Below are 23,469 nucleotides of genomic sequence, written 5' to 3'. Positions count from 1 at the left end.
ATTGTGTGGATATGGTCGATGGTACTGAATCCTTTTCGGAATCCAGCTTGTTCACATGGTTGTCCTTCATCTAGTGTTCTGCTAATCCTATTCAGGATGACTCGAGTGAATAGTTTGTAGATGACAGACAATAGGCAGATTGGGTGATAGTTGCCAATGTCGTGGATGTCTCCTTTCTTGTATAGTAGTACAGTCTTGCTGGTTTTCCATTGGGATGGAACCTTGCATTCAGACAGGTAGCGTGTGAAGAGTCGAGCTAATGTATTGATGAGTACTGATGGTAAGTTCTTCAGGTGTTCAGGTCTGATCTTGTCTGGGCCAGGTGCTTTTTGTTTCTTTACCGACGAGATGGCATGTTGGATTTCGGAAGGGAGAACATTGGGAACGACATATCCATCATGTGGTATGTGGTATGTGGGCAAGTGGATGTGGCTATTAAAGAGATCTGAGTAGAAGTCATGAATAATCTTCTCCATTGCCCTTCTGGAAGATGTGATAGATCCATCATGATGTCGGAGGGCAGTCATCTTGGTTTTGTAGTTGGTGAAGGACAGGCGGGCATTACGAATGTTTTTCCCAGCTTCTGCTGCATCTACCAGTACTGCTGCTCTCCTGTTTTTGAGGTCATCCTTGATGGCTTTTCTGCACTGTTTTGCCAGTTCGGACGTTTGCTTGTGGTTGCCTGAGGCACGTGCCACGCCACGTTGGCGAATAAGTTCAAGAGTGTTCGAAGAAAAACGGTTTTTTTGTGGTTATCTCTCTCTTGGCATTCCTTGCACAATCATGGAGGTGCTGAATCATTCGATCGTATTCCTCATCAATGTTGTCAATGACGGCATCTTCCCATGTTGCTGCAACAGAGCCAAAGAGTTCCCAGTTGGTGGTTGTTCTGGGAGTCTTCTTCTTAAACCTTGCATTCTTTTCTCCTCGTTCTGTGAGGTAGAATTTTGCATGAAGAAGACGGTGGTCTGATCCCGTTTGGAATTTTGGGACAACAGCAACATCGGTTAGGCAAAACCGCCGATTGAATATGATGTGGTCTATTTCATTGTGGAACCGTCCATCGGGAGACTCCCATGTCCAACGTTTAGATTCAGCCTTTTGGAATTGTGAGTTACCATGGAAGGTTTTGGTTGACATGATGAACTCAGACAGTCTGTCACCTTGTTCGTTCCATTCCAGGCCATGGGTTCCGATGTGGAGTTCATCGACTGATCTTCTTGGTCCTATCTTGGCATTAAAATCACCGACAATGATCTTGTAGAAGGTGTGATCTTCTTTATAGAATTTCTCCAGCTCCATGTAGAATTTCTCAGTTTCTTTTTCACCATAACTGGATGTTGGTGCGTAGACAACAAAGATAGAAACTGCCGGTAGTGAGCCACATTTATTCAAGTGTAATCGTCCGATTCGGGTTGTTAGGCATTCAAATGAATCAATGCTTGTGACTAAGTTTGTGTTGACAAGGATACCGACACCACCGACGCCTCTTTTATCACATGTTCCAAGGAACATTTCTTCTCCAGTGTCGAAAACAGCATGATAGGATTGATGTCTTCTCGTTTCGGTCAGACCAATGATGTCGTACTTGATCTTTCGTGCTTGTACCATAAGGTCTTCAATGGATGCAGCAGATGCCAGCGTACGAGCATTAAAAGTACAGACAATCATTTTTGTTTTTCTGCGTTTTGGCAGCCCATGTCTGCCTTGGTGTTTTATCAGCTTCTCCTTCCATATCCTTCTCGACTCTGCATAATCAGGGCTAGGGGAATGAGATTCATTTATTACTGGATTTGGCATATCAATTTGGTCTATTTGGCATAGATCACGGATAGCTTGCCAGGCTCTGCCGTGTGGGTTGGATATTTAAGGATATTTAAGGTATCCTGAAAGTTATTAAATAAATAGTCGCGCGGCCGCGAATGCGGCCGCGCGCTCCCGGGAGCTTATTGTGATAATCTTTGGATCCTGGCCTTTGTTGGGGTTACACGGCAGTTGGAGGGTGTAACTGTCTAGTTACTGACAGGTCCAGTCCCAAACCGTGCAGGCTTAGAGATCTCAGTCCCGGGTCCCACACACCTGGGTTCCTCTGCCAGTTCGGTTATGTCTGAGGCTTATCCAAGTGTGTGGAGAGTGGCTCCAGTAAGGCCTTGGTTGGGGCCTGGAAGTCTTCAGCTGTTGGGCCCTGGCGAGGATAGTCAGACACAGGGTAGGAGACTCTGCCTTGTGCTCTCCCGGGAGCTTGTTGTGATAATCTTTGGATCCTGGCCTTTGTTGGGGTTACACGGCAGTTGGAGGGTGTAACTGTCTAGTTACTGACAGGTCCAGTCCCAAACTGTGCAGGCTTAGAGATCTCAGTCCCGGGTCCCACACACCTGGGTTCCTCTGCCAGTTCGGTTATAAATAAATAAATAAGTAAAATGAAAGTAAGTTTAAAAACTATATCTATGACATTTTAACTATAGTATAGTAATCAATTAAAAGAAATTTAAATGCTTTTTAAAATCTGATCTGATTGTTTTCCTATAGTTACCTTTTAAATAATTCCAAATCTCTTGCTTTTCCCTAAAGGATACCTCCTCCCTAAAGTGTGATGAGACTTCTTTTCTTCCCCAAAGGTCATTACATAAACAGCTCATTAGTGATTTTTCAACTGGTTCCCAAGGATTTGGGGGCTTATTAACTTTGTTATAGATCTGACAAATAGATACCAATTTTGAAATTGGGAAAAGCTCTCTCTTTGTGACCTCTCTCTCTCTCTGTTACTCAGGACAACCAATTCTTCAAAAGCAACTAGAAGCTCCTTTGTACTAGGATTTACTTTCAGTGATAGAGTAAGGGAAAACAGATTTGGGGTCTATGATAACATATTTAGTCTTGAGGAAGATGTCAATGATTGAAAATAGAAACTCAGGTCACTGAAGACTTCTGTATCTAAGGGCATAAAGTTGATCAGTAGTGAGCAGAACTTCTCATGCAAGTTTTAATAAACTGCATTTTCAAATGGGTACTTATAAGAATCACTGTAGGTTGACAACTGATCCGGGAAGGCTGACTAACGACTAGTAGTGTAAGTATGATCAATTCTGTCTTTTCAGTTATTGTCTCTTTAGTGAGAATTTGTGATATTTGTCTCTGAGACATAGTTTTCTCTGATTTTATAAAACAGATGTAATTTAAGTATGGATATTAATGAAATGTTCTTCTTAGAATGTCTAACCCTTGGTTAGTTTGTAGTCTTTGATAAGAGCATTTTTATGAAATACTAAGTAGTAGGCTATCTTTGATGGATATGAGGAATCAAAATCTGCTCTTTATAAAAGATTGACAGCTGGGCTATGTTGTTTCTTCTCCTTCAATATTAAATTCTTAAATTATTTTAGATAAAAAGTAAATAGCAAACCATGAAGAGTAATTCATTATTCAGCCTCTGTCGGAATTTCATGAAAGTACAGATTTAATATGGGGAGAAAAATAATTTATAACAAAATACCACTAAAAGTAGTGGCATTGACTTTATTGCCACAAAGCACAGGTCTTCATACATTGAGTAGTAGCAGATTCGGGGAAGGAGGTAGGTTGAAGAAATGGTCTTTCATGGCATTTCAGTATGAGCTTTTGAAATAGCAATATAGGGACTACACTCCATTACAGCTCCCTAGCTCTATTCATAGAAAACTATGAACTTTCTTTTATAAATATTCTCATTGCTGGCACTTACATTTGGAGGGTTGGGTGTTGTTTTTAGGGTTTTTTTAAAAAAAAATATTGAATCACTGTGAGATACAAAGTTTTCATGATTGAGTTTCAGTTATACAAGGTCAAACACCCATTCCTCCACCAGTGTAGCTCTTCCACCACCAGTGCCTCCAATATCCCTCCCACTACCCAAACTCTACCCCAACCCCTGCCTCTATGGCAGGCAGTTTCCTTCTTACTCTCTCTATCGCTCACTCGCTTGCTCTCTCTCTCTCTCTGTTTTGGGACATTATGGTTTACAATACAGATACTGAGAGGTCATCATGTTTGGTCCTTTGCCTACGTTCAGCACCCATCTCCCATCCCAAGCGATCTCTCCAAGCGATCATTGATTTTGCTGTTCCCTTCTCTATCCCAACTGCCTTTTCCCCCTAGCACTTGTGACAGACTTCCAACCATGGACCAATCTTCCTGGCCCTTGTCTTGCTCTTCCTTGGGTGTTAGTCTCATACTATGTTATTTTATATTCCACAAATGAGTGCAGTCATTCTATGTCTGTCCCTCTCTTTCTGACTCACTTCCCTTAGCATGATACTCTCCATGTCCATCTACTTATAAGCAAATTTCATGACTTCATCTTTTCTAATTGCTGCATAGTATTCCATTGTGTAGATGTACCGGAGTTTCTTTAACCAATCGTCTCTACTCAAGCACTCAGATTTCCAGATTCTGGCAATTATAAATAGTGCTGAAATAAACATAAAAGTGCACATGTCATTTATACTGTGTCTCTTGTACACCCAGGGTGTATTCCCAGAAATGGTATTGCTGGGTCATATGGAAGCTCAATTTCTTGCTTTTTAACGAATGCCTATATTGTTTTCAAAAAAGGATGGAACAGTCGGCACTCCCACAACAATGAAGGAGAGTCCCTTTCTCCATGTATCCGCACCAGTACTGGTTGTTCTTGTTCTTTTGGATGTGCTCCAGCCTCTGTAGTGTAAAATGATATCTCATTGTTGTTTTGATTTACATCTCCCCGGGGGTACAAAAAAGTGATTTGGAGCATTTTTTTCTGTGTGCCTTTTAGCCACCTGTATTTTTTTTTTTGAGGAAGTTTCTGTTCATTTCTTCTCCCTATTTTTGATGGGGTTGGAGGTTTTTTTCTTATAAAGTTCTACCAGTCTCTTATATACCCAGCTTATCTGATATGTATTGGGTAAATAATTTTTCCCATTCGTGGGATGTCTCTGTATTTTGGTCACTATTTCTTTTGAAGTGCAGAAGCTACTTAGTTTATTGTAGTGGGACTTACATTTTCAACTAACATACAGTATCAGACCTGACACTATTGTATCTCAATATGGAAGGAATATTATGCAGCAATATCAAAGCTACCTGTGACTATTGGATATGCCAAACACAGTAACAAGTATCACAATGTTACTGGGCCCACTCCAGCGAGCAAATCAATGAACAATGGGAGAACAGTGACAGTGACATAAGTAATTGGAGGTTTAAGTGTAAATTTTAAGAAAATTTGCTTGTTTGAAATGTGACTTCAAAAATGGAAATTAAAAGTGAAATATGGTGTAGGGGATAAGGCACTTCCCTTGTGTGCAGCCTATCGAGTTCAATCTTGACACCACATATGGTTTCCCTTTAGGAGTAAAGTCCTGAGTACAGCTATATGTGTATGTGTGTGTATGTATATATATACATATATATATGTGTGTGTGTGTGTATGTGTGTGCGTGCATATATATGTATATTTACACATATCTGTATATAATTACACAGATATATGTGTGTATATGTATGGAACTGGTCTAGTGCTTCATCTGTGTTAACTTGTTTGTATTAATTGAGAAAGTAAAAAAAAAAGTAAAGGTCCTCCCGTTGATCATCGATTTGCTCGAGCAGGCCCAGTAACGTCTCCATTGGAGACTTTGTTGTTACTGTGTCTGGCATATCGAATACTCTCGGTAGCTTGCCGGGCTCTCCGAGAGGGGCGGAGGAATCGAACTCTGGTCGGCCATGTTGGCTGCGTGCAAGGCAAACGCCCTACCCGCTGTGCTATCGCTCCAGCGATAATTGTTAATTGAGAAAAAACTTTTAATTGAGAAAAAACTTTTAATTGAGAAAGATGCTTAGATAACATAATTACACAAATTTAAAATATCAGAGTTTCAGGCTTTACTACTCTACTTATCAAGAAATAACAATATTAGTAAATATGTACTAATGATCCGATAGAGCAAGAAATCAATGAACAGCTTTTTCAGGAGTGGAGATAAGACATATAATCATAATAATGCTTCTCCAATATAAGGGAAATAAAGACCTTTGAAATTAAGACAAGTCAAAATATTACAAATGGAATATAGAAAACTACATTAGAAAATTAAATAGAAAAATATACACCTATACAATTTAAATGGAAATTGTCACTTTAACTGTTTATTAGTAAAATTTCTGAACGTTGTCGAACTGTTTTTCTTATATATACACATTGTGCTATTTAAAAACACTACTTCAGGGGTGAATTTGAGATATCAGAGTCAGATATCTCAAAACTCTGCAGTGCGAGTCTTGCTTGTACTAGGACCTGATGCTGAGCTCTACCACTGGATGGTCCACTTGGAAACCATGTCTATCCCTGATGATCCCAATACCACCAAGAACGAGCAGTATCTGTTCTCAGACCTGATGCATAAACCATCAGGCCTAACACAATTTAAGTAACACGCTGGGGACCCTGAGAACTCCCTAAAATTCCTTTCCCTTTACCCTACAAATATCACTGTTTTAATCTCAAAATACTGTTCCTTTTCAAGATGGTGATAAAAATAGGAGTTAGGTGGTAAAAATAGATTGCGGTTGTTCTGAATGGCACCCAGCCCATTTATCAGGATTTCATTAGACTGTAAAAGAGATACTTGGACTGGGGCTGTAGTGGTAACACAGCAGGTAGGGCACTTGCCTTGCATGCGGCCGACCCAGGTTTGATTCCCAGCATCCCATATGGTTCCCTGAGCACCGCCAGGGATAATGAGTGCAGAGCCAGGAGGAACCCCTGTGCGTCACCAGGTGTGACCCAAAAAGCAATAAATAAATAAATAAATAAATAAATAAAAGAGATACTTGACCTAAAACAAAGTGACCAAATATTTGCTTCTCAAGTGGAAGTAGGACTTGGAGGAACAGAAGTAAGTGAACAAACAGTGCAGAAGATAAGTTATTCCAAACAGATAATTTGTTAAAGTGAATATAGACCAGAGCCCAGATAGTACAGGAGATAAGGAGCTTATTTCACACAAAGTGGACCAGGTTTGTTCCATGGTACCACATATAGTTCCCTGAATACTGTCAGGAGTAAAACCTGAGCGCAGCAGCAGGAGTAAGCTTTGAGCACTGCCAAATGGATAAAAAGAAGAAAAGGAAGAGAGCAAGGATAGAAGGAAGGATGGAAGGAAGGAAAGAAGGAAGGAAGGAAGAAAGGAAGGAGGGAGGGAGGGGAGGGAGGGAGGGAGGGAGGGAGGGAGGAAGGAAGGAAGGAAGGAAGGAAGGAAGGAAGGAAGGAAGGCGGAGGGGGAGGGAGGGAGGGAGGGAGGGAGGAAGCAAAGGAGGGAGGGAGGGAGGGAGGGAGGGAGGAAGTAAAGAAGGGAGGGAGGGAGGGAGGGAGGGAGGGAGGAAGGAAGGAAGGAAGGAAGGAAGGAAGGAAGGAAGGAAGGAAGGAAGGAAGGAAGGGAGGAAGGGAACAGGAATGGTTAGAGAGCATACCAATCATTCACAGGACCCCGAGTTTGATCCCCAACACCCTGAATGACCTTGCAAGCACTATCAGGTGTAGCTCTGGTGGCCCCCAGAGCAAGTAATGAGGTCCGTATTCCAAAAGTAAAATAAAACATATACCCAAAAATTATTACCAAAAAAAGAAGAAAAGAATGTCAAGGTAAGTTATTTTTTAAAGTCATTAATAGAATATGGAACTATGGCCAGGTATACAATCATATGTACAAATTGTATAGAAATATCTCATATATACTTCCTCCAATAGGAATCTTTCGAAAATTTTGACGTAAATAATTTCATTCAAATGTTAGGGGAAAAATCATTACAATGTGATGTAGAATTAATTAGTGGTAAATTACAATAGGAAAATCAACACTGAATTAGGACATAAAATATTGTATATTTATCAGCATTTGTATACTAATTAGCAACTGAATGATACTTTCTAAGTTTCATATACTTTTCAAGATTTTCATTTAAATCAAAATTTTAAAGAAATATGCAAAGGATACTGCTACCATTTCTACTTGATTGATGACAAAACTGAATCACAATGAAACCACCGTGTTTGAAGTATGTGATTAGTATTTTATTTTATTTTTTAATTTTTGTTATTGAATCACTGTGAAACAGGTCTTTACAAAGCTTTTCATGATTAGTTTTCAGTCGTATAGTGTTCCAACACCCATCCCTCCACCAGTGTACATTTCCCATTTCCCAACAACAGTGTACCCAGGTTCAGTTTCACTCCCATCATCCCCCGCCCCCAGCTTCCAGCCTCTCTCTCTGGCAGGTGCTCCTCTCTCTCTCTCTCTCTCTCTCTCTCTCTCTCTCTCTCTCTCTCTCTCTGTGTGTGTTTGTGTCTATCTCTAAGTCACTCTCCTCTATCTCTCTGTCTCTATCTCTCTGTCTCTCTCTGTCTCTCTCTCTCTCCCTTTTAGGCATTGTAGTTTGTAATACAGATACTGAAAGGTTATCAGGAATATCGTTTTATTATGGTAGTAATAGCTGGAAATTATCACATTGGACATGAACTGAGTGTTATAAATAGATAAAGTGATTAGTATTTCAAATCTGAGTTTTCTGTTCTTAATTACATTGGTAACATGATAAAAGTAAAAATGATTGTGATGATTTTATATAATTCTATAATTGTCATACCTGACATATCTTAAAATTCTAAATAACAAATTTCTCATCTGAATGTTATTTATCACTGGGTCTGAAGAATCAATCGTGTGGCTCAGGTAATCCAGGGCACCCTAAGGCTAGAGCAGCACTGCTTCCTCTGACCCTCTCAGTGAACTGCAGGTGATCCAAGAGTCTCTGGAAGGGTCCCTGGATTGCTCCCTGTACATTTCTTGGCCCAAGAAATAATTTTTAAAAATAAATAATGCATTTGTGTTCTATACCAAAAGAGCAGACATCATTAAAGTATTCAAGAAATTTAAGCTTTGCCTTTAAAGTTCATGTTTAAGTTGGCAGTAAAATATAGTTAAATTAGTAATTACAATCCAATGTGCACATAAAAATAAAAGAGGTAAAAATAAAAATCAGTAAAAGAAGTTATGTTGTTATATGGTATAAAATAATTAGACCTTTTAATAACTCTTTAAATTTCCAAAATATGCTACTATGGAATAATAAAAAATTGCAATAACAATATTATATTTTTCTGTTTGTGAAACTCATTATTTAAATTATATAATTTACATGTTATTTTTCAACCACTGAAACATACCAAATGAAATTAATTCTGTATGTTTCTGTATGTCTGTAATTTTCTTCAAAGAGATTTCTATTCATTTCCTCTCCCCATTTTTTGTATAATATTTTGCATTTTTCCTGTGATTCATCTTTGTGAATACTTTATATATACTTGAATATGAACTCTTTATCTGATGTATTGAGGACAAATATTGTCTCCCATTCATCTGGGAGTCTTTTAGGTTAGCCAATATCTATTTTGCCATGCAGAGGCTCTATAATTTGATGTAGTCACACTTGCTTATTTTTGTTTTTTAAAAATTATTTTACATAATTTGTTGAGCAGTCAATACTTATGTGATGTTAACATCACTCTCCTCAGATCATCTACAGATGTGGAATAAACAGAAGTCAGAAGTCAACAATGAAAAACCATACAAAACCAACTTTTATTCTGCTAGGTCTGACGGAAGATCCAGAACTGAAAATTATAGTTTTCACTTTTCTATTTATCACCTATATGCTGAGTGTGACTGGAAACTTGACCATTATCATCCTCACATTCATTGACTCTCATCTTAAAACTGCCATGTACTTTTTCTTACAAAATTTCTCCCTTTTAGAAATCTCCTTTACATCTGCATGTATTCCCAGGTATTTGTACAATATCTCCACAGGTGACAAGAAAATCTCATATGACAGTTGTGCTGCTCAAATTTTTTTCACTGACCTCTTTGCTACTACAGAGTTTTTTCTTCTCGCTGCCATGTCCTATGACCGATATGTAGCCATCTGCAAGCCACTGCACTATGCAATCATCATGAACCAAAAAGCCTGTAGAAAATTCATCCTCGGCTGCTGGATAGCTGGCTTGTTAATCATATTCCCTCCTCTTAGCCTAGGCCTGAATCTGGAATTCTGTGACTCTACTGTTATTGATCATTTTGTCTGTGATGCACCCCCACTCCTGAAGATCACATGCTCAGAAACGTGGCTCATTGAAGAGGTGATTATGGTCTGTGCCGTGTTGATCTTTATCATGACTCTTGTCTGTGTAGTTCTATCCTATGTATACATCATCAAGACCATTCTACGATTCCCTTCTGCCCAACAAAGAAAAAAGGCTTTTTCAACGTGTTCATCCCACATGATTGTGGTCTCCATCACCTATGGTAGCTGTATTTTCATCTATATTAAACCATCTGTGAAACAATCAGTGGCTATAAATAAAGGTGTAGCAGTGCTCACCACTTCCATTGCTCCTATGCTGAACCCCTTTATTTACACCTTGAGAAACAAGCAAGTAAAACAAGCTTTCAATGATGCAATCAAAAGAATTGTGTCATTCTATAAAACATAAGGAAATTTGTTAGTGTAAAAGAATCAAATTTATATAAAATATCATGTTTTACCCCTAAACATAGAAATATTCTTGTAAATTAATGTGAACCTCAATAAAAAAGTCATAAAGAATCAGACATCTCTCAATTATATTTATCTTTAAGTTTTAATAATTTCCTTCCTGATAAGAAAATATTACTGTGGTGACTTTGTCAGTAAGAAAATGCAATATTGGAGCTGAATCAATAGTACAGTGAGTAGGGCACTTTCTTTGCACTTGGTGTCCGTATTTGATCTCTGGCACCACATATGGTACCCTGAATGCCCCAGGATTGATCTGAGTGCAGACCAGGAGTTAGTCCTGAGCACCCATTGGGTATAGCCCAAAAACAAAAAGAAAAGAAGAGGCAAAGAAAAATAAGATGAAAAAAGAACAGAAAAAGGAAAGAAGAAAAATGGGGGGAAGGGGAGAAAAGAAAGGGGAGGAGAAGAGGAGAGGAGAGGGGAGGGTATGGGAGAGGAGTGGAGGAGAGGAGGGGAGTGGAAGAGAGGGGAGGAGAGAGGACTGAAAAGGGGCAGGGGAGGGGAAGGAAGGAAAGGGAGGGGGAAGGGAGGAAAGGGGAGGGGAGGAGAGGGGAAGGGAGGAGAGGGGAGGGGAGATAGGAGAGGAGGGGAGGGGAGACAGGAGAGGAGGGGAGGGGAGGGAAGGAGAGGAGAGGAGGGGAGAGGAAGGGAAGGAAGGGGTGGGGGGAGGAGGAGGAAAAAGAAAACATTCCAGGTAACTAAATAATAACTTCACATTTAAACAAGTCTTTAAAGAACAATAATGGAAAATTTTGATTCCTATTAATATTGTAGCATTAGTATCGGGTAGGGCGTTCGCCTTACAAGCAGCCAACATGGCCGACCCGAGTTCGATTCCTCCGCCCCTCTCGGAGAGCCCGGCAAGCTACCGAGAGTATTCGATATGCCAGACACAGTAACAACAAAGTCTCCAATGGAGACGTTACTGGGCCTGCTCGAGCAAATCGACGATCAACGGGAGGGCCATTAGTATTCATGCTTATTGTCTATTCCAACTCTACACTGAGTTACTTTTTTTATCCCAGGCCTCATTATAGGTTATTCTCCTCTGCCATATTTTGGTCCACACTTGCCTGTGCTAAGAACTTACTCCTGGCTCTGTTCCATTCTCCTGTTACTTGTAGAATGTAATCAGGGAATCTAATATGAATCTTTGTATAAAATCTCTGAGGGCGGCCTCAGACAGCTCTTCCCTGGCCTCCCAGATTCTGGGGTGCCCGGGCCGCTCCCCCAGCCTGGACGGCCTGGGAGCCATGGGACAGATGGCAGAGGAAGCAAGGGCCAAGCCGGTTGATTGATCAGTTGTCATTTATTCCATTCTCACCCCTGTACACCCCCCCCTCCTTCATCCCGGGCCCCAATCTGAAACCCCTCTTTCCTGGCTCTGGCTCTGGATCTTGATTCCCATCCCCCAGCCCACTCTTACAGTCGAATTCACTGTATCACTGTATCACTGTCATCCTGTTGTTCATAGATTGCCTCAAGCAGGCCCCAGTAACGTCTCCTTCGTCCTATCCCTGAGATTTTAAAAAGTGCCAAATTCGAGGATCTTTCAGGGTCAGGAGAATGAGATCCATCATTGTTACTGGTTTTTGGCATACTGAATACAACACAGGGAGTTTGCCAGACTCTGCCATGTGGGCAGGATACTTTTGGTAGCCTGCCAGGTTCTCCAGAGTAAGAATTAGATGATAAGGCGTCGTGCGGCCTCAGGAGCAGGGTTTTATAGTCTCTGGGTCTTGGCCATTGATGGGATTACACGGCGCCGGGGCAGTTGGTGGGTGTAACGCCTACATACTGGAAGATGGGGGATCTGTGTGGAGGAGGCCCCAGTCCCAATCCAAGCAGTCTTGGAGATCTATACCCAGGTCCCGCACACCTGGGTTCCTCAGTCGGTTCCTTCATGCGTGAGGCTGGCCCAAATGTGTGGAGAGTGGTCTTAAGCATGGCTGTGGCTGGAACCAGAGGTCTTTAGCTGCCAGGGCTCTGCTAGGGGTGGGGAGGGAAATTCAACCCACCCCCCTCCAAGGGGCTCCGGTGAGGACAGCCAGGTGCGGAGGCAGGAGACTCTGCACTGTTCTCTGACAGGAGCAGAGTTTTATAGTCCGTGTAATCTATGCAATCCCATCAACGGCCAAGACCCAGAGATCCAGTCAAGTGCCTCACATTCTTGGCTGCTGTCTACTGTCTGTTTCACTGGAATCCCCAAAGACACACCTGTTGCCCAAATTAGAATTCACCTTATGCACTTACTTGCTTGTGCTGCTCTGACTATGGCAGCTGGGTCTGGACACATGCTGCCAGGGACCTCCTTGGTGACTCCAAGGAGGCCTCAGCTGTGCCTGGCACTGCTTTGGGGAGTGTGTGGTGCTTGGGATCACCCCAGGGATCCGCACATATGCAAGCCATGTGCTCCTGAACCCTGTGTCATATGTCCAGCCCTCCCCTTTCTCTACTCACACCCAATGTCATTTATCTCTATTACCTTTATTATTATTATTATTATTGTTTGGTGCTACTTTTATACTCCTGTCTGAGAGGAGCATCTGTGGGTTCTGGAGGGTGGCCGATGAGAAGATTATCTGGTGCCGGCAGGGTGTGGCTTATGGGTGTGATCCTGAGTGGGGGAAGCAGGCAGAGGATCTCTGCTGCCAGTCCGTTGAGTCCAGAATCCAAGGTCAAAAAGTTCTGCATTATCTGGGTTCCCTGGGACTTCATTCTTGCATGAGACTCAGCCTGAGGAACCCAGCCCCATCAGCCGACCTCCACTGCCCAACCATTGCCACGCTCCAGGACGCTTTCCAGACACATTATAAGACACTTCCTACCCATTTATGCCTCTTGGAGAGCCCAGCAAGCTACCGAGAGTATCCCGCCCTCATGGGCACATCCTGGCAAGCTACCCATCGCATATGCGTATCCAAATATGCCAAAAACAGTAACGACAATAGGTCTCATTCTCCTGACCCTGAAAGAGCCTCCAGTCGTTGGGAAAAAGAAGAGTAAGAAGAGACTGCTAAAATCTTAGGGCTGGGAGGAATAGAGACGTTACTGGTGCCCTCTCGAGTAATTTGACGATCAAAGGAATGACAGTGATACAGTGATTATTTGATGCTGGGATCATACATGTGGAACATGTGCTCTACCTCAGAACCTCTTCATTTTCCCTTTTTTTTTTTTTGCATGCATCAAATGTGAGGTCACACTTGCAACACAAGTGCTTTACCACTGGGCCATGTTCCCAGTCCTAATTCTTTTTTAAAAATTTATTATTTATTTTTTATTAGTGAATCACTGTGAGGTACATTTACAAACTTATGAACGTTCGTGTTTGCATTTCAGTCATAAAATGATCGTTTACCCATCCCTCCACCAAAGTTCCAGTATGCTCCCACCCGCCCACACTCCTCCCTCCCCACCTCTGCGGCAGGACATTTCCTTTTGTTCTCTCTCCTTTTGGGTGTTGTAGTTTGCAGTAGAGGTATTGAGTGGCAATTGTGTTCAGTCTATAGTCAACTTTCAGCCGCATCTCCCATGCCGAGCGGATCCTCCTAGCACCCTTTACTTGGTGGTCCCTTCTCTATCTGAGCTGCCTTTTTCACCCAGCATCTAAGATCAGCTTCGAAGCCGTGGAGCTGAACTCCTGGTCCTCATCTCTACTACTCTTGGTTGTTAGTCTCCCATTCTGTTACTTTATATTTCAAAGATGAGTGCACTCTTTCTATGTCAGGTCTCTCTTTCTGATTCATTTCACTTAACATGATACTCTCCCTATTGATCCACTTACATGCAAATTTCATGACTTCATCTTTTCAGAGCCTGACAAGCTCCCCGTGGCATATTCGATATGCCAAAAACAGTAACAACAAGTCTCACAATGGAGAAGTCACTGGTGCCCGCTCGAGCAAATTGATGAACAACAGGAGGACAGTGCTTCAGTGCTACATCTTTTCTAACAGCTACATAGTATTCCATTGTGTAGGTGTACCAAAGTTTCTTTAACCAGTCATCTGTTCTCCGGCACTCAGGTTTTTTTTCCAGATTCTGGCTATTGTAAACAGTGCAGCAATGAATAAACAAGTACAGATATCATTTTGACTGTACTGTTTTGCCTCTCTGGGATATATTCCCAGGAGTGGTATTGCTGGGTCAAATGAGAGCTCAATATCTAATTTTTTGAGATTCGTCCATGCTATTTTCCAAAAGGGCTGAACCAGTGGGCATTCCCACCAGCAGTGAAGGAAGGTCCCTTTCCTGCCACATCCGCACCAGCACCAGTTGCTTTCCTTCTTTTGGATATGGACCAGTCTCTGTGGTGTGAGATGATATCTCATTGTTGTTTTGATGTGCATCTCTCTGATGATTAGAGACATAGAGCATTTTTTCATGTGCCTTTTAGCCATTCAGATTTCTTCTTTGAGAAAGTTTCTGTTCATTCAATCACCCATTTTTTGATGGGGTTGGATGTTTTCTTCTTGTCCCCTCACATATTTCTAAATAAATTTCCTTTAATAAAACTATTTTGCTTCAAAAATAAATTAAATAAATTAAAAGGATCCAAACAGAAAAATTAATTAAACTATGACTACTTGCATTTTACTTGATGATCACTGTATCACTGTATCACCATCTTCCCATGAACACATCGATTTACTTGAGCGGGCGCCAGTAACATCTCTATTGTTCTGAGATTTTAGCAGCCTTTCTTACTCCTCTTTTTCCAATGATTGGAGGCACTTTCAGGGTCAGGGGAATGAGACCTGTTGTCGTTCCTGTATTTGGCATATCCAATACGCCACGGGGAGCTTGCCAGGCTCTGCCTGTGCGGGTGGGATACTCTCGGAAACTTGCCAGGCTCTCCAAGAGGCATATATTTATATAAATCTCTCTATGATTTGTTGCCTACTGTCTTAATCTCATCAAGTATGATGTGGTAATTATGGAAAATGGGTAGGAAGTGTCTTATAATGTGTAGCACGGCTCCCCAACCCCCTAGTGCCCAGAGTCCAAGGTCACAAAGTTCCACCATACCTGGGTTCCCTGGGACTTCACTCACGTGTGAGGCTCAGCCCGGGTGTCTGGAAAGCGGCCTCTGACAGCGGTTGAGTAGTGGAGGTCGACTGCCATGGCTGGGTCCCTCAGAGCGGGGAAGACTCTCACACGCCCCTCTCTGGGGCGCCCGAGTGAAAACAGCCTGGCGCAAAGTCTGGTGGCATGGTTATGGGAGCCTCATTTGATAAACATAGAAATACTAGACTTCACTGAGAAACACTTAGTAGCAACAAGACAACAAATCAGTGTCAGGCCACAAAATTTACACACAAAAGTTCACTGCATTTCTATGTGCAAACGATGTCCTAAAAAAGAAACAAGTAGAAAAGACAACCCCATTATATATACTGTCTAACTAATGATACTATACATGCTTCACTCATTTGTGGTATTTAGGGAAACAAAACAAGGATACACAGCATCTACTTATCACAAACCCTGGCTACTAGAATATAAATTGTGAGCACCAGATTGTGCACAGGAAATAGGTGCACAGGAAGTGTCTAAGAGCATATTGTAGAGGTGGGAAGTTGTGGGTATTTGGTGGTAATGAGGTAAGGTAAGTGTACACCAAAATCCTAAATATCAGTACTATTATAAACATATAATCTAAACTTCTGAGTGGTGTGTTAAATGAAATATCAGAGGGTAAAGAACAAGTACAGGATAGTCTCACATATGGAATAGAGAAAAATCAAGGGAGTAGACTGCATCAGATAACAGAGTCCTTGTCTTGGCCTTGGATAACATTACTTATTACAAACACCGGGATCATAGGAGAGGAATGAAGATCAGGCCAGAGGAGAAATAAAGACAATTGAAGGAGGGTCTGGTAGTGGTGGTGGTGTACAAAAACTTTATACATCAATACCATAAACTTAAACATTATTGTAAACATATTACTAAACTCAATATTTTTAACTTTAATAATTTTAAAATAAAAATAAAATATTTGAAAATACTCTTAAGAATTTATAGTGAATTACTTAAAAAGGTAATGAAATGTTAATTTATTGAAATAAATAATAATAACTCATAGCTATATGTTTATTAACTTAGATTTTATTTGGAAGTTAAAGAATATTTCACATATGCAGTTACACAAATGTTGTAGCGAGTACTATTTTTGAATAACACTATAAATATATATAGTTGAAGAAAACTGGCTGGAAACTTAGTAATATAGTTAAAACGTGTGCAATATTATTTATTTAGTTTCCTTTTTTCTTTTCTAATGAAGACTTTCCAAATACATAAATTATAAAGCAAAGTAGTAACAACAAATATAGTTTTCTTTATGATTTTTTCATATCTCATATTTTGTTTATGTGTTGTGACAGCAAAATGAAACTAAATTTACTTTTTCAATAGATTAAAACAACAATAAGATCTCTCATTTAAATTTCCTTTTACAATTAAGATTCTTTTATTTCTGTATTGGCCTTTCTCTACTGCTTCTTTCTTCTGTCCCCAAAGACACTGTCTCCAAAGAAGCCAGAGTTAACATAATTTTTTACCCCTACTTTTATTGCTCTGAAGATTCATTAATGATTCCCTACTTAGGTCACCAGGGACTCTTTTGTTTATTCGTTTAGTTGCATTTTTATCAAATGAAGGAAAGGTAGAGCTAGATATGGTGAATGTGCTCACACTAGCAATAGCAGACTTTTCTGAAATTGGAGAATACTCATGACATTCCACAACATTAATTTTATTTATTTATTTATTTGATGGAGTACTATAATAGCACAGCAAGGGTCTTACGCTATTGATGGAAGATATTTCAGAGATTTAGATACATAAAGTAAAAGACACTAAAAAACACTAGGTTCATTTTCAAAAGAAAACTTTCTGGTTTGTATGAAAAAATCTCACAATTACCAGTTTACAGATTTTAAGATTTCAAGTGTTTCAGAAACAGCATAAACTATGATTTCCTGCCATAATGGTAAGTGACATAAAAGTTGTCATTTAAATTACATTTACCGCTATGTGATTTCATTTTCTTATACTCTGAAAAACATATTTTATCAATTTTTGTTTTAAAATTGGAAATGTGAGCTAAATGTGAGCATTTCTGTATTTAGCAATGTAACCTTTTTTATTTTTTAGAATGCACAATATGTTCTAAATGTTTTATGCAAGTATGCTGATATTCAAATGGACTAACATCTGAAAGATATCTAGAAATGTTTTGTCTATATCACATTCTCATCAGAAAAGAGAATATATTGTTATACTTGTATAATCATCTACCTTAATTTCCCACAAGAATAACACATTTGTTAAAGATGCATTCTCACTAGAGATCCCTGTCTCCATTCCAAATAATTCTTTTGGAAGTAGAATAAACAAAAACAGCCACATTTCACTCAGCCATATTTTTAAAAATACCTATGACATGGTAAAAGGAAAAAGCAAATATGTTTTTAGACATATCATATCGTGATACTGCTGTGTATGTTTGTTCAATAATACTATGTATATGTTGCCTGAGATATTAGAACGGAGGTTGAAGGAAGGTCGGAGAAGAGCAGCAGAAATGTCTCTCCCATATGTCAATTTGACATAAGATAGTTGTTCAATATATCTTTCAGTTTCCTTCCTTAGAATAGACTATCAGACTCATTATACAAACCTAGTTCTGTTTACTTGTTGGTGACTGGTATTTAACAGCTTTCTCCGGTGAATAATAGTTGATTAAAACCCACATCAGTAAAACAATATCTTAATTCACACACATAAAAAACATATCTAATATTTGGTTTGGAGGCCATACCCTGAAATATTCAGGGGAATACTGGGGTCCATACCCTGCAATGTCAGGGGGATACTCCAACTTAAGTTCAAGGACTCATTCTCAGAAGTACTCAGTCCCCAGCCTGGAACTAAATTGTTTGAATTTCTAAAATATACTTAATCATCAAAAACTTAAAACAATCTATATCACTGTCACTGTCCTCCCATTGTTCATCGATTTGCTCAAGTGGGCCCAGTAACGTCTCCATTGTGAGACTTGTTGTTAATGTGTTTGGCATATTGAATACGCCACAGATAGCTTGCCAGGCTTTGCCATGAGGGCAAGATACTCTCGGTAGCTTGCCGGGCTCTCCAAAAGGGGCAGAGGAATAAAACCTGGCTAGGCCAGGCTGGCTGCGCCCAAGGCAAAAGCCCTACCACTGCGCTATCGCTCCAGCCCTGTAAGCATTATTAATACAAACTTAGAATTAATACCTCACAACATACTCAAATACAAAAATTTCACTAACAAAACTGTACAAGAATATAGAGCAAGAAAACATATTTTTTTCTTTCTTATCCCGTGGCAATAAACTGAGACAGAGAAGAAAAATACGCTTTATTAAAAAATAGGTTCCAAAATCATAGTAAATGTACATTAACATAAAGTGCTTCAGACTAGAAGTTTAAATAAAAATGAAAATAGCTCTGTAGGTATTAGACTTAAAAACATTCTACAGGTAAATTTACATTAAAATTTTTGTTCGACAAAAGCTCTTGGGTATATTAGTTCTTGTGAGCCATTATAGAAAGAAAAGGATAGGCTTTTAATGATGCTCACAAGTTAGTTTTTTTTTCTTTTTGTAAAATGTAACCATAATAACAAGAATTGCTTCTTAGTGGATCACAGTGACAAAAAATTAGAGGGAGCATATTATCGTACATAATGGGAAATTTCCATAAGGCTTAAAAATGAAGCTATGGGGGCAGAGAGATAGCACAGCATTTAAGGAACATGCATTGAAAGTAACCAAGCCCAGTTAATTCCAGGTACCACTTGGTCTCCCCACATTTTCAGTGCAGTCCTGGAGGCCCCCTAGAACTGCTGGTATTACCTTAGAGACCAGGAGTAACATTGGTGTGGCACTGAATATACAAGCACTGGCTGAAGAAGAGTCACCAAGAGTCACCCTCTTCCTGAGCACTGATCGAGAGCAGCCTCACACACAAAAAAAGATAAGGTTAAAATACGAGAAACTTGGATGAGTTAAAAACTGAATACAGATGTTCTGAGAAGTATTTGCTAAAATACCTGCCACATGGGATGTTCTCATGCAAATATAATCTATTTTTTATTAAAAGTTAAATATCAAAACAAAGAGATTGAGATCTGGAAATCATGAGTTTTATGTATGCCTGTAAATTTTTGAGTCCTTAAAAAAATCAGATTTGGTCAAAGCGATAGTATAACAGGTAGGGTGCTTGGCTTGCATGAGCTCAACACATATTCTATGTGTTTGCACCCACTGTGGTGCCCCAAGCCCTGCCAGGAATGATCCTTGAGTACAGAGCCAAGGTACCTGAGTACATCCTTGATCATCACTAGGAGTGGCCCTCAAAAAACAATGGCTATCTGAAAGATGTTATTTCCAGACAGGGACTGTCACGGTACAAAGTAAATATTAGTAAGGTGAAAAGTGAAGAAATAAAGAGAATGCTAACAAACAAACTAGTTAGAGATCCATGATATCTTTAGTATCTTTGAAGTATATTAACTAAGGCACTTTGAGAAATTAGAAATGGATACTGCATAAGTATATTGTGAATTAGAAGCCCACGTTATGCACAATCTTGGATCTTAAGACTAGTGTTTATTAGAAAGGAAGAGGAAAGATGGGTGAAAGGGATTCATTACATGAAAAAAGAACTGAAATTTCAGTGGTAAATGTAATGTAAGATATCAACAAGTTTTATTTTTAATGATGCAAAACTGAAATATATAAAGGTTGAACGCAATGCTACTCTGACAAAAAAGTAACAAAATGAATTTCCTTATATCTGTACTTGACAATTTGTGTCTTCTTAAAATATTAATATATGTCAGACAACCTGAGTTTATTCTACACACTGTGTAGTAACTTGTATATTATGTATATTTATATGTTTACATATATAGAGAGATATACATATACATATGTATTCACACATACTTCTCCCAGAGCTTCTTTTTTAAAAAAAATTTTATTAGTGAATCACCGTGAGATACAGTTTTACAGACTTAACAAACTTTCATGCTTGCATTTCAGTCGATCATTCAGTATAATGATCAAGTACCTATCCCTCCACCAGTGCCCATTCTCCACCACCAATGGTCCCAGCATCCCTCCCACCACCCCCACCCCGTTCCCTCCACCCCACCCTGCCTCTGTGGCAGGGCATTCCCTTTTGTTCTCTCTCTCCTTTTGGGTGTTGCGGTTTGCAATGGAGGTATTAAGTGGCCATCATGCTTGGTCTATAGTCTACTTTCAGCATGTATCTTCCATGCCGAGCAGGCCCTCCCAGCACCTTTTACTTGGTGGTCTCTTCTCTATCTGCCAGAGCTTCTTTTTTATATCCTGCCTCCTTCTAACTTTTTAAAGCTGCAATTAATAAGAAAATCTGATTATAGATTTTATACTGATTATAGATTTTATACTGTTAATATATGATGAAATATCTCTATATTATGTGCAGATTTAACAGAAGTCAAAAGTCAACAATGAAAAACCGTACAGTAACAACATTTATTCTTCTGGGATTGACAGAAGACCCACAGCTGCAGGTTATGGTTTTTATTCTTCTCTTTCTCACCTACACTCTGAGCATAATTGGGAACCTGACTATCATCTCCCTCGTGCTGGTAGATGCCCAACTTCAAACAGCCATGTACTATTTCCTACAAAATTTCTCCCTTTTGGAGATTTCATTCACATCTGCTTGCATTCCCAGATATTTGTATAACATAGCAACAGGTGACAATTTTATTACCTACAATGCCTGCGCCTGCCAAGTATTTTTTACTGACTTATTTGGTATAACTGAATTTTTCCTCCTTGCTGCCATGTCCTATGACCGCTATGTGGCCATCTGCAAACCCCTGCATTACGTAACCATCATGAGCAGCAGAGTGTGCAGAAGACTTGTCCTTTGTTGTTGGGTTTCTGGTCTATTTATTATAATCCCCCCACTTAGCCTTGGCCTAAATCTTGAATTTTGTGATTCAAACGTCATCGATCATTTTATCTGTGATGCATCTCCTCTCTTGAAAATCTCATGCTCAAATACTTGGTTCATGGAACAGACTGTTATAACCTGTGCTGTAGTGACCCTCATTATAACACTGATGTGTGTAGTTCTGTCCTACATGTATATCATCAAGACAATTTTAAGATTTCCTTCAGCTCAGCAAAAGAAAAAGGCCTTTTCTACCTGTTCCTCCCATATGATTGTGGTTTCAATCACTTATGGAAGCTGCATCTTCATCTATATCAAACCTTCAGCCAAGGAATCAGTAGCCATTAACAAAGGTGTGACAGTGCTCACAACGTCTATAGCTCCAGTGCTGAACCCCTTCATTTACACACTGAGGAACAAGCAAGTCAAAGAGGCCTTCAACAATTCAATCAAAAGAATAATGATGTTTTCTAAGAAATAAGAGACAAATATATAAATGAGCATAATGTATATAATAAGATCTCAAATTCTCCAATCAAATTAACTTATTCAAAAGTTACTATTCCTCTGGATCTAGAGGAATCTTCACTTTTTAGATAATTCCATAAATAAACATGTTAACAAAGTTTTTGAAATTTTAAATGCTGTTCAGAACTCAAAGAACTGGAGTGAATACCAACATGCCAGACCCCTGGGTGCACCCTGGCACCTCCTGATACCCTGAGAACTGCTGATGACCCTCAGCACAGAAGTAGAATTTGAATCTTTTAGTTTTACCCCTAAGCTAACAATACCCAAAATATATAAATAAATCACACAAGTATAACTTCAAATTAAAACTATCAAAAGAATTATAGGTTAGTAAGATGCCTCATTCTTTTTAAAAAGAATAAGTAATAGTTGTCATTGTTTCCCCAATCCAAAATCTTCAAATTATCTATTCATTGATTCACTAAACACATGTGTGGGGTGCTAATTTTGGCACAAGTACTGTTTTACTTATTTTTTCTGAGGGGAGACACAGCCAGCAGTGTTCAGGGCTAATTCCTAGCTCTGTGCTCAGGAACTTCTACTGGCTATGCTCAGGAGACCACAAACGGGGCTTGGGATCAAATCCAGGTTACTGATACACAAGGCAAAGGTTTTATCTCTGTATGCTCTCTAGCTCCCAGATATTGTTTTAGACAACAAAAATTGAGGAAAGAACAAAATTGCAAAATTTACTATAACATGACATCTGGAGCAAACAAAAACAGTTCCATCTTAAAAAAAAATATATGCTTACACAGAAAAAAATCTCCAAGCAAACAGTAAACTTTAGAATTATACAAAACATCTAAAATCCTAAGACTTTAATAATAACCAAAATAGTTTGATATTTTTAAAAAATACATACAATTAAAGGGAACATAGGAAAAAATTAGAAATTATTTCTGTGTTGGAGCAATGGTACAGTGAATAGGGCTCCCATTTGTATTTGGCTGACCAAGGTTTGAGATTTTGCACCCACAAAGTTCCTGGTCATAAAGTGTGGCCCAAAAACACAAAAAAGAAAATTTTTAATAATTATTATTTCTAATAATTTGAGTACTTTGGAATTGAAAAATATCTTGCCAGATGTAGACTATACTGCCATACCAACACAAAACAATGGGGAAAAAGAAATAAAATTGGGCTAGTATAGTGAGTATGATGTATAATGATATATAATATATGATATATGATAGTATAGTGAGTATAATGCATGCCTTGCCTATGGATGACACAGGTTGGGTCCTGGAGCACCGCCAGGAGTGATTCCTGAGAGCAGAGCCAGGAGTAGCCTCTGTATATCTCAGG

At 39.4% G+C, this 23,469-nt stretch overlaps 2 protein-coding genes across 2 annotated transcripts; both read left to right on the top strand.

The window, feature by feature from the left end:
- Positions 1 to 9,625: 9,625 nt before the first annotated feature.
- LOC130024631 (olfactory receptor 6C2-like) lies at positions 9,626 to 10,561 on the top strand. Its single transcript, XM_056115331.1, has one exon. It carries the CDS (start codon positions 9,626 to 9,628, stop codon positions 10,559 to 10,561), a length of 936 nt encoding a protein of 311 aa, XP_055971306.1.
- Positions 10,562 to 21,175: 10,614 nt separating this feature from the next.
- On the top strand, positions 21,176 to 22,111 carry LOC130024815 (olfactory receptor 6C2-like). Its single transcript, XM_056115598.1, has one exon. It carries the CDS (start codon positions 21,176 to 21,178, stop codon positions 22,109 to 22,111), a length of 936 nt encoding a protein of 311 aa, XP_055971573.1.
- The last annotated feature ends 1,358 nt before the right edge of the window (positions 22,112 to 23,469 follow it).

Source organism: Sorex fumeus, unplaced genomic scaffold, assembly GCF_029834395.1.
Source record: "Sorex fumeus unplaced genomic scaffold, SorFum_2.1 ptg000029l, whole genome shotgun sequence".
Classification (NCBI taxonomy): Eukaryota; Metazoa; Chordata; class Mammalia; order Eulipotyphla; family Soricidae; genus Sorex; species Sorex fumeus.
Note: the sequence above shows the minus strand (reverse complement) of the source record. Positions and strands in the feature narration are given on the sequence as shown.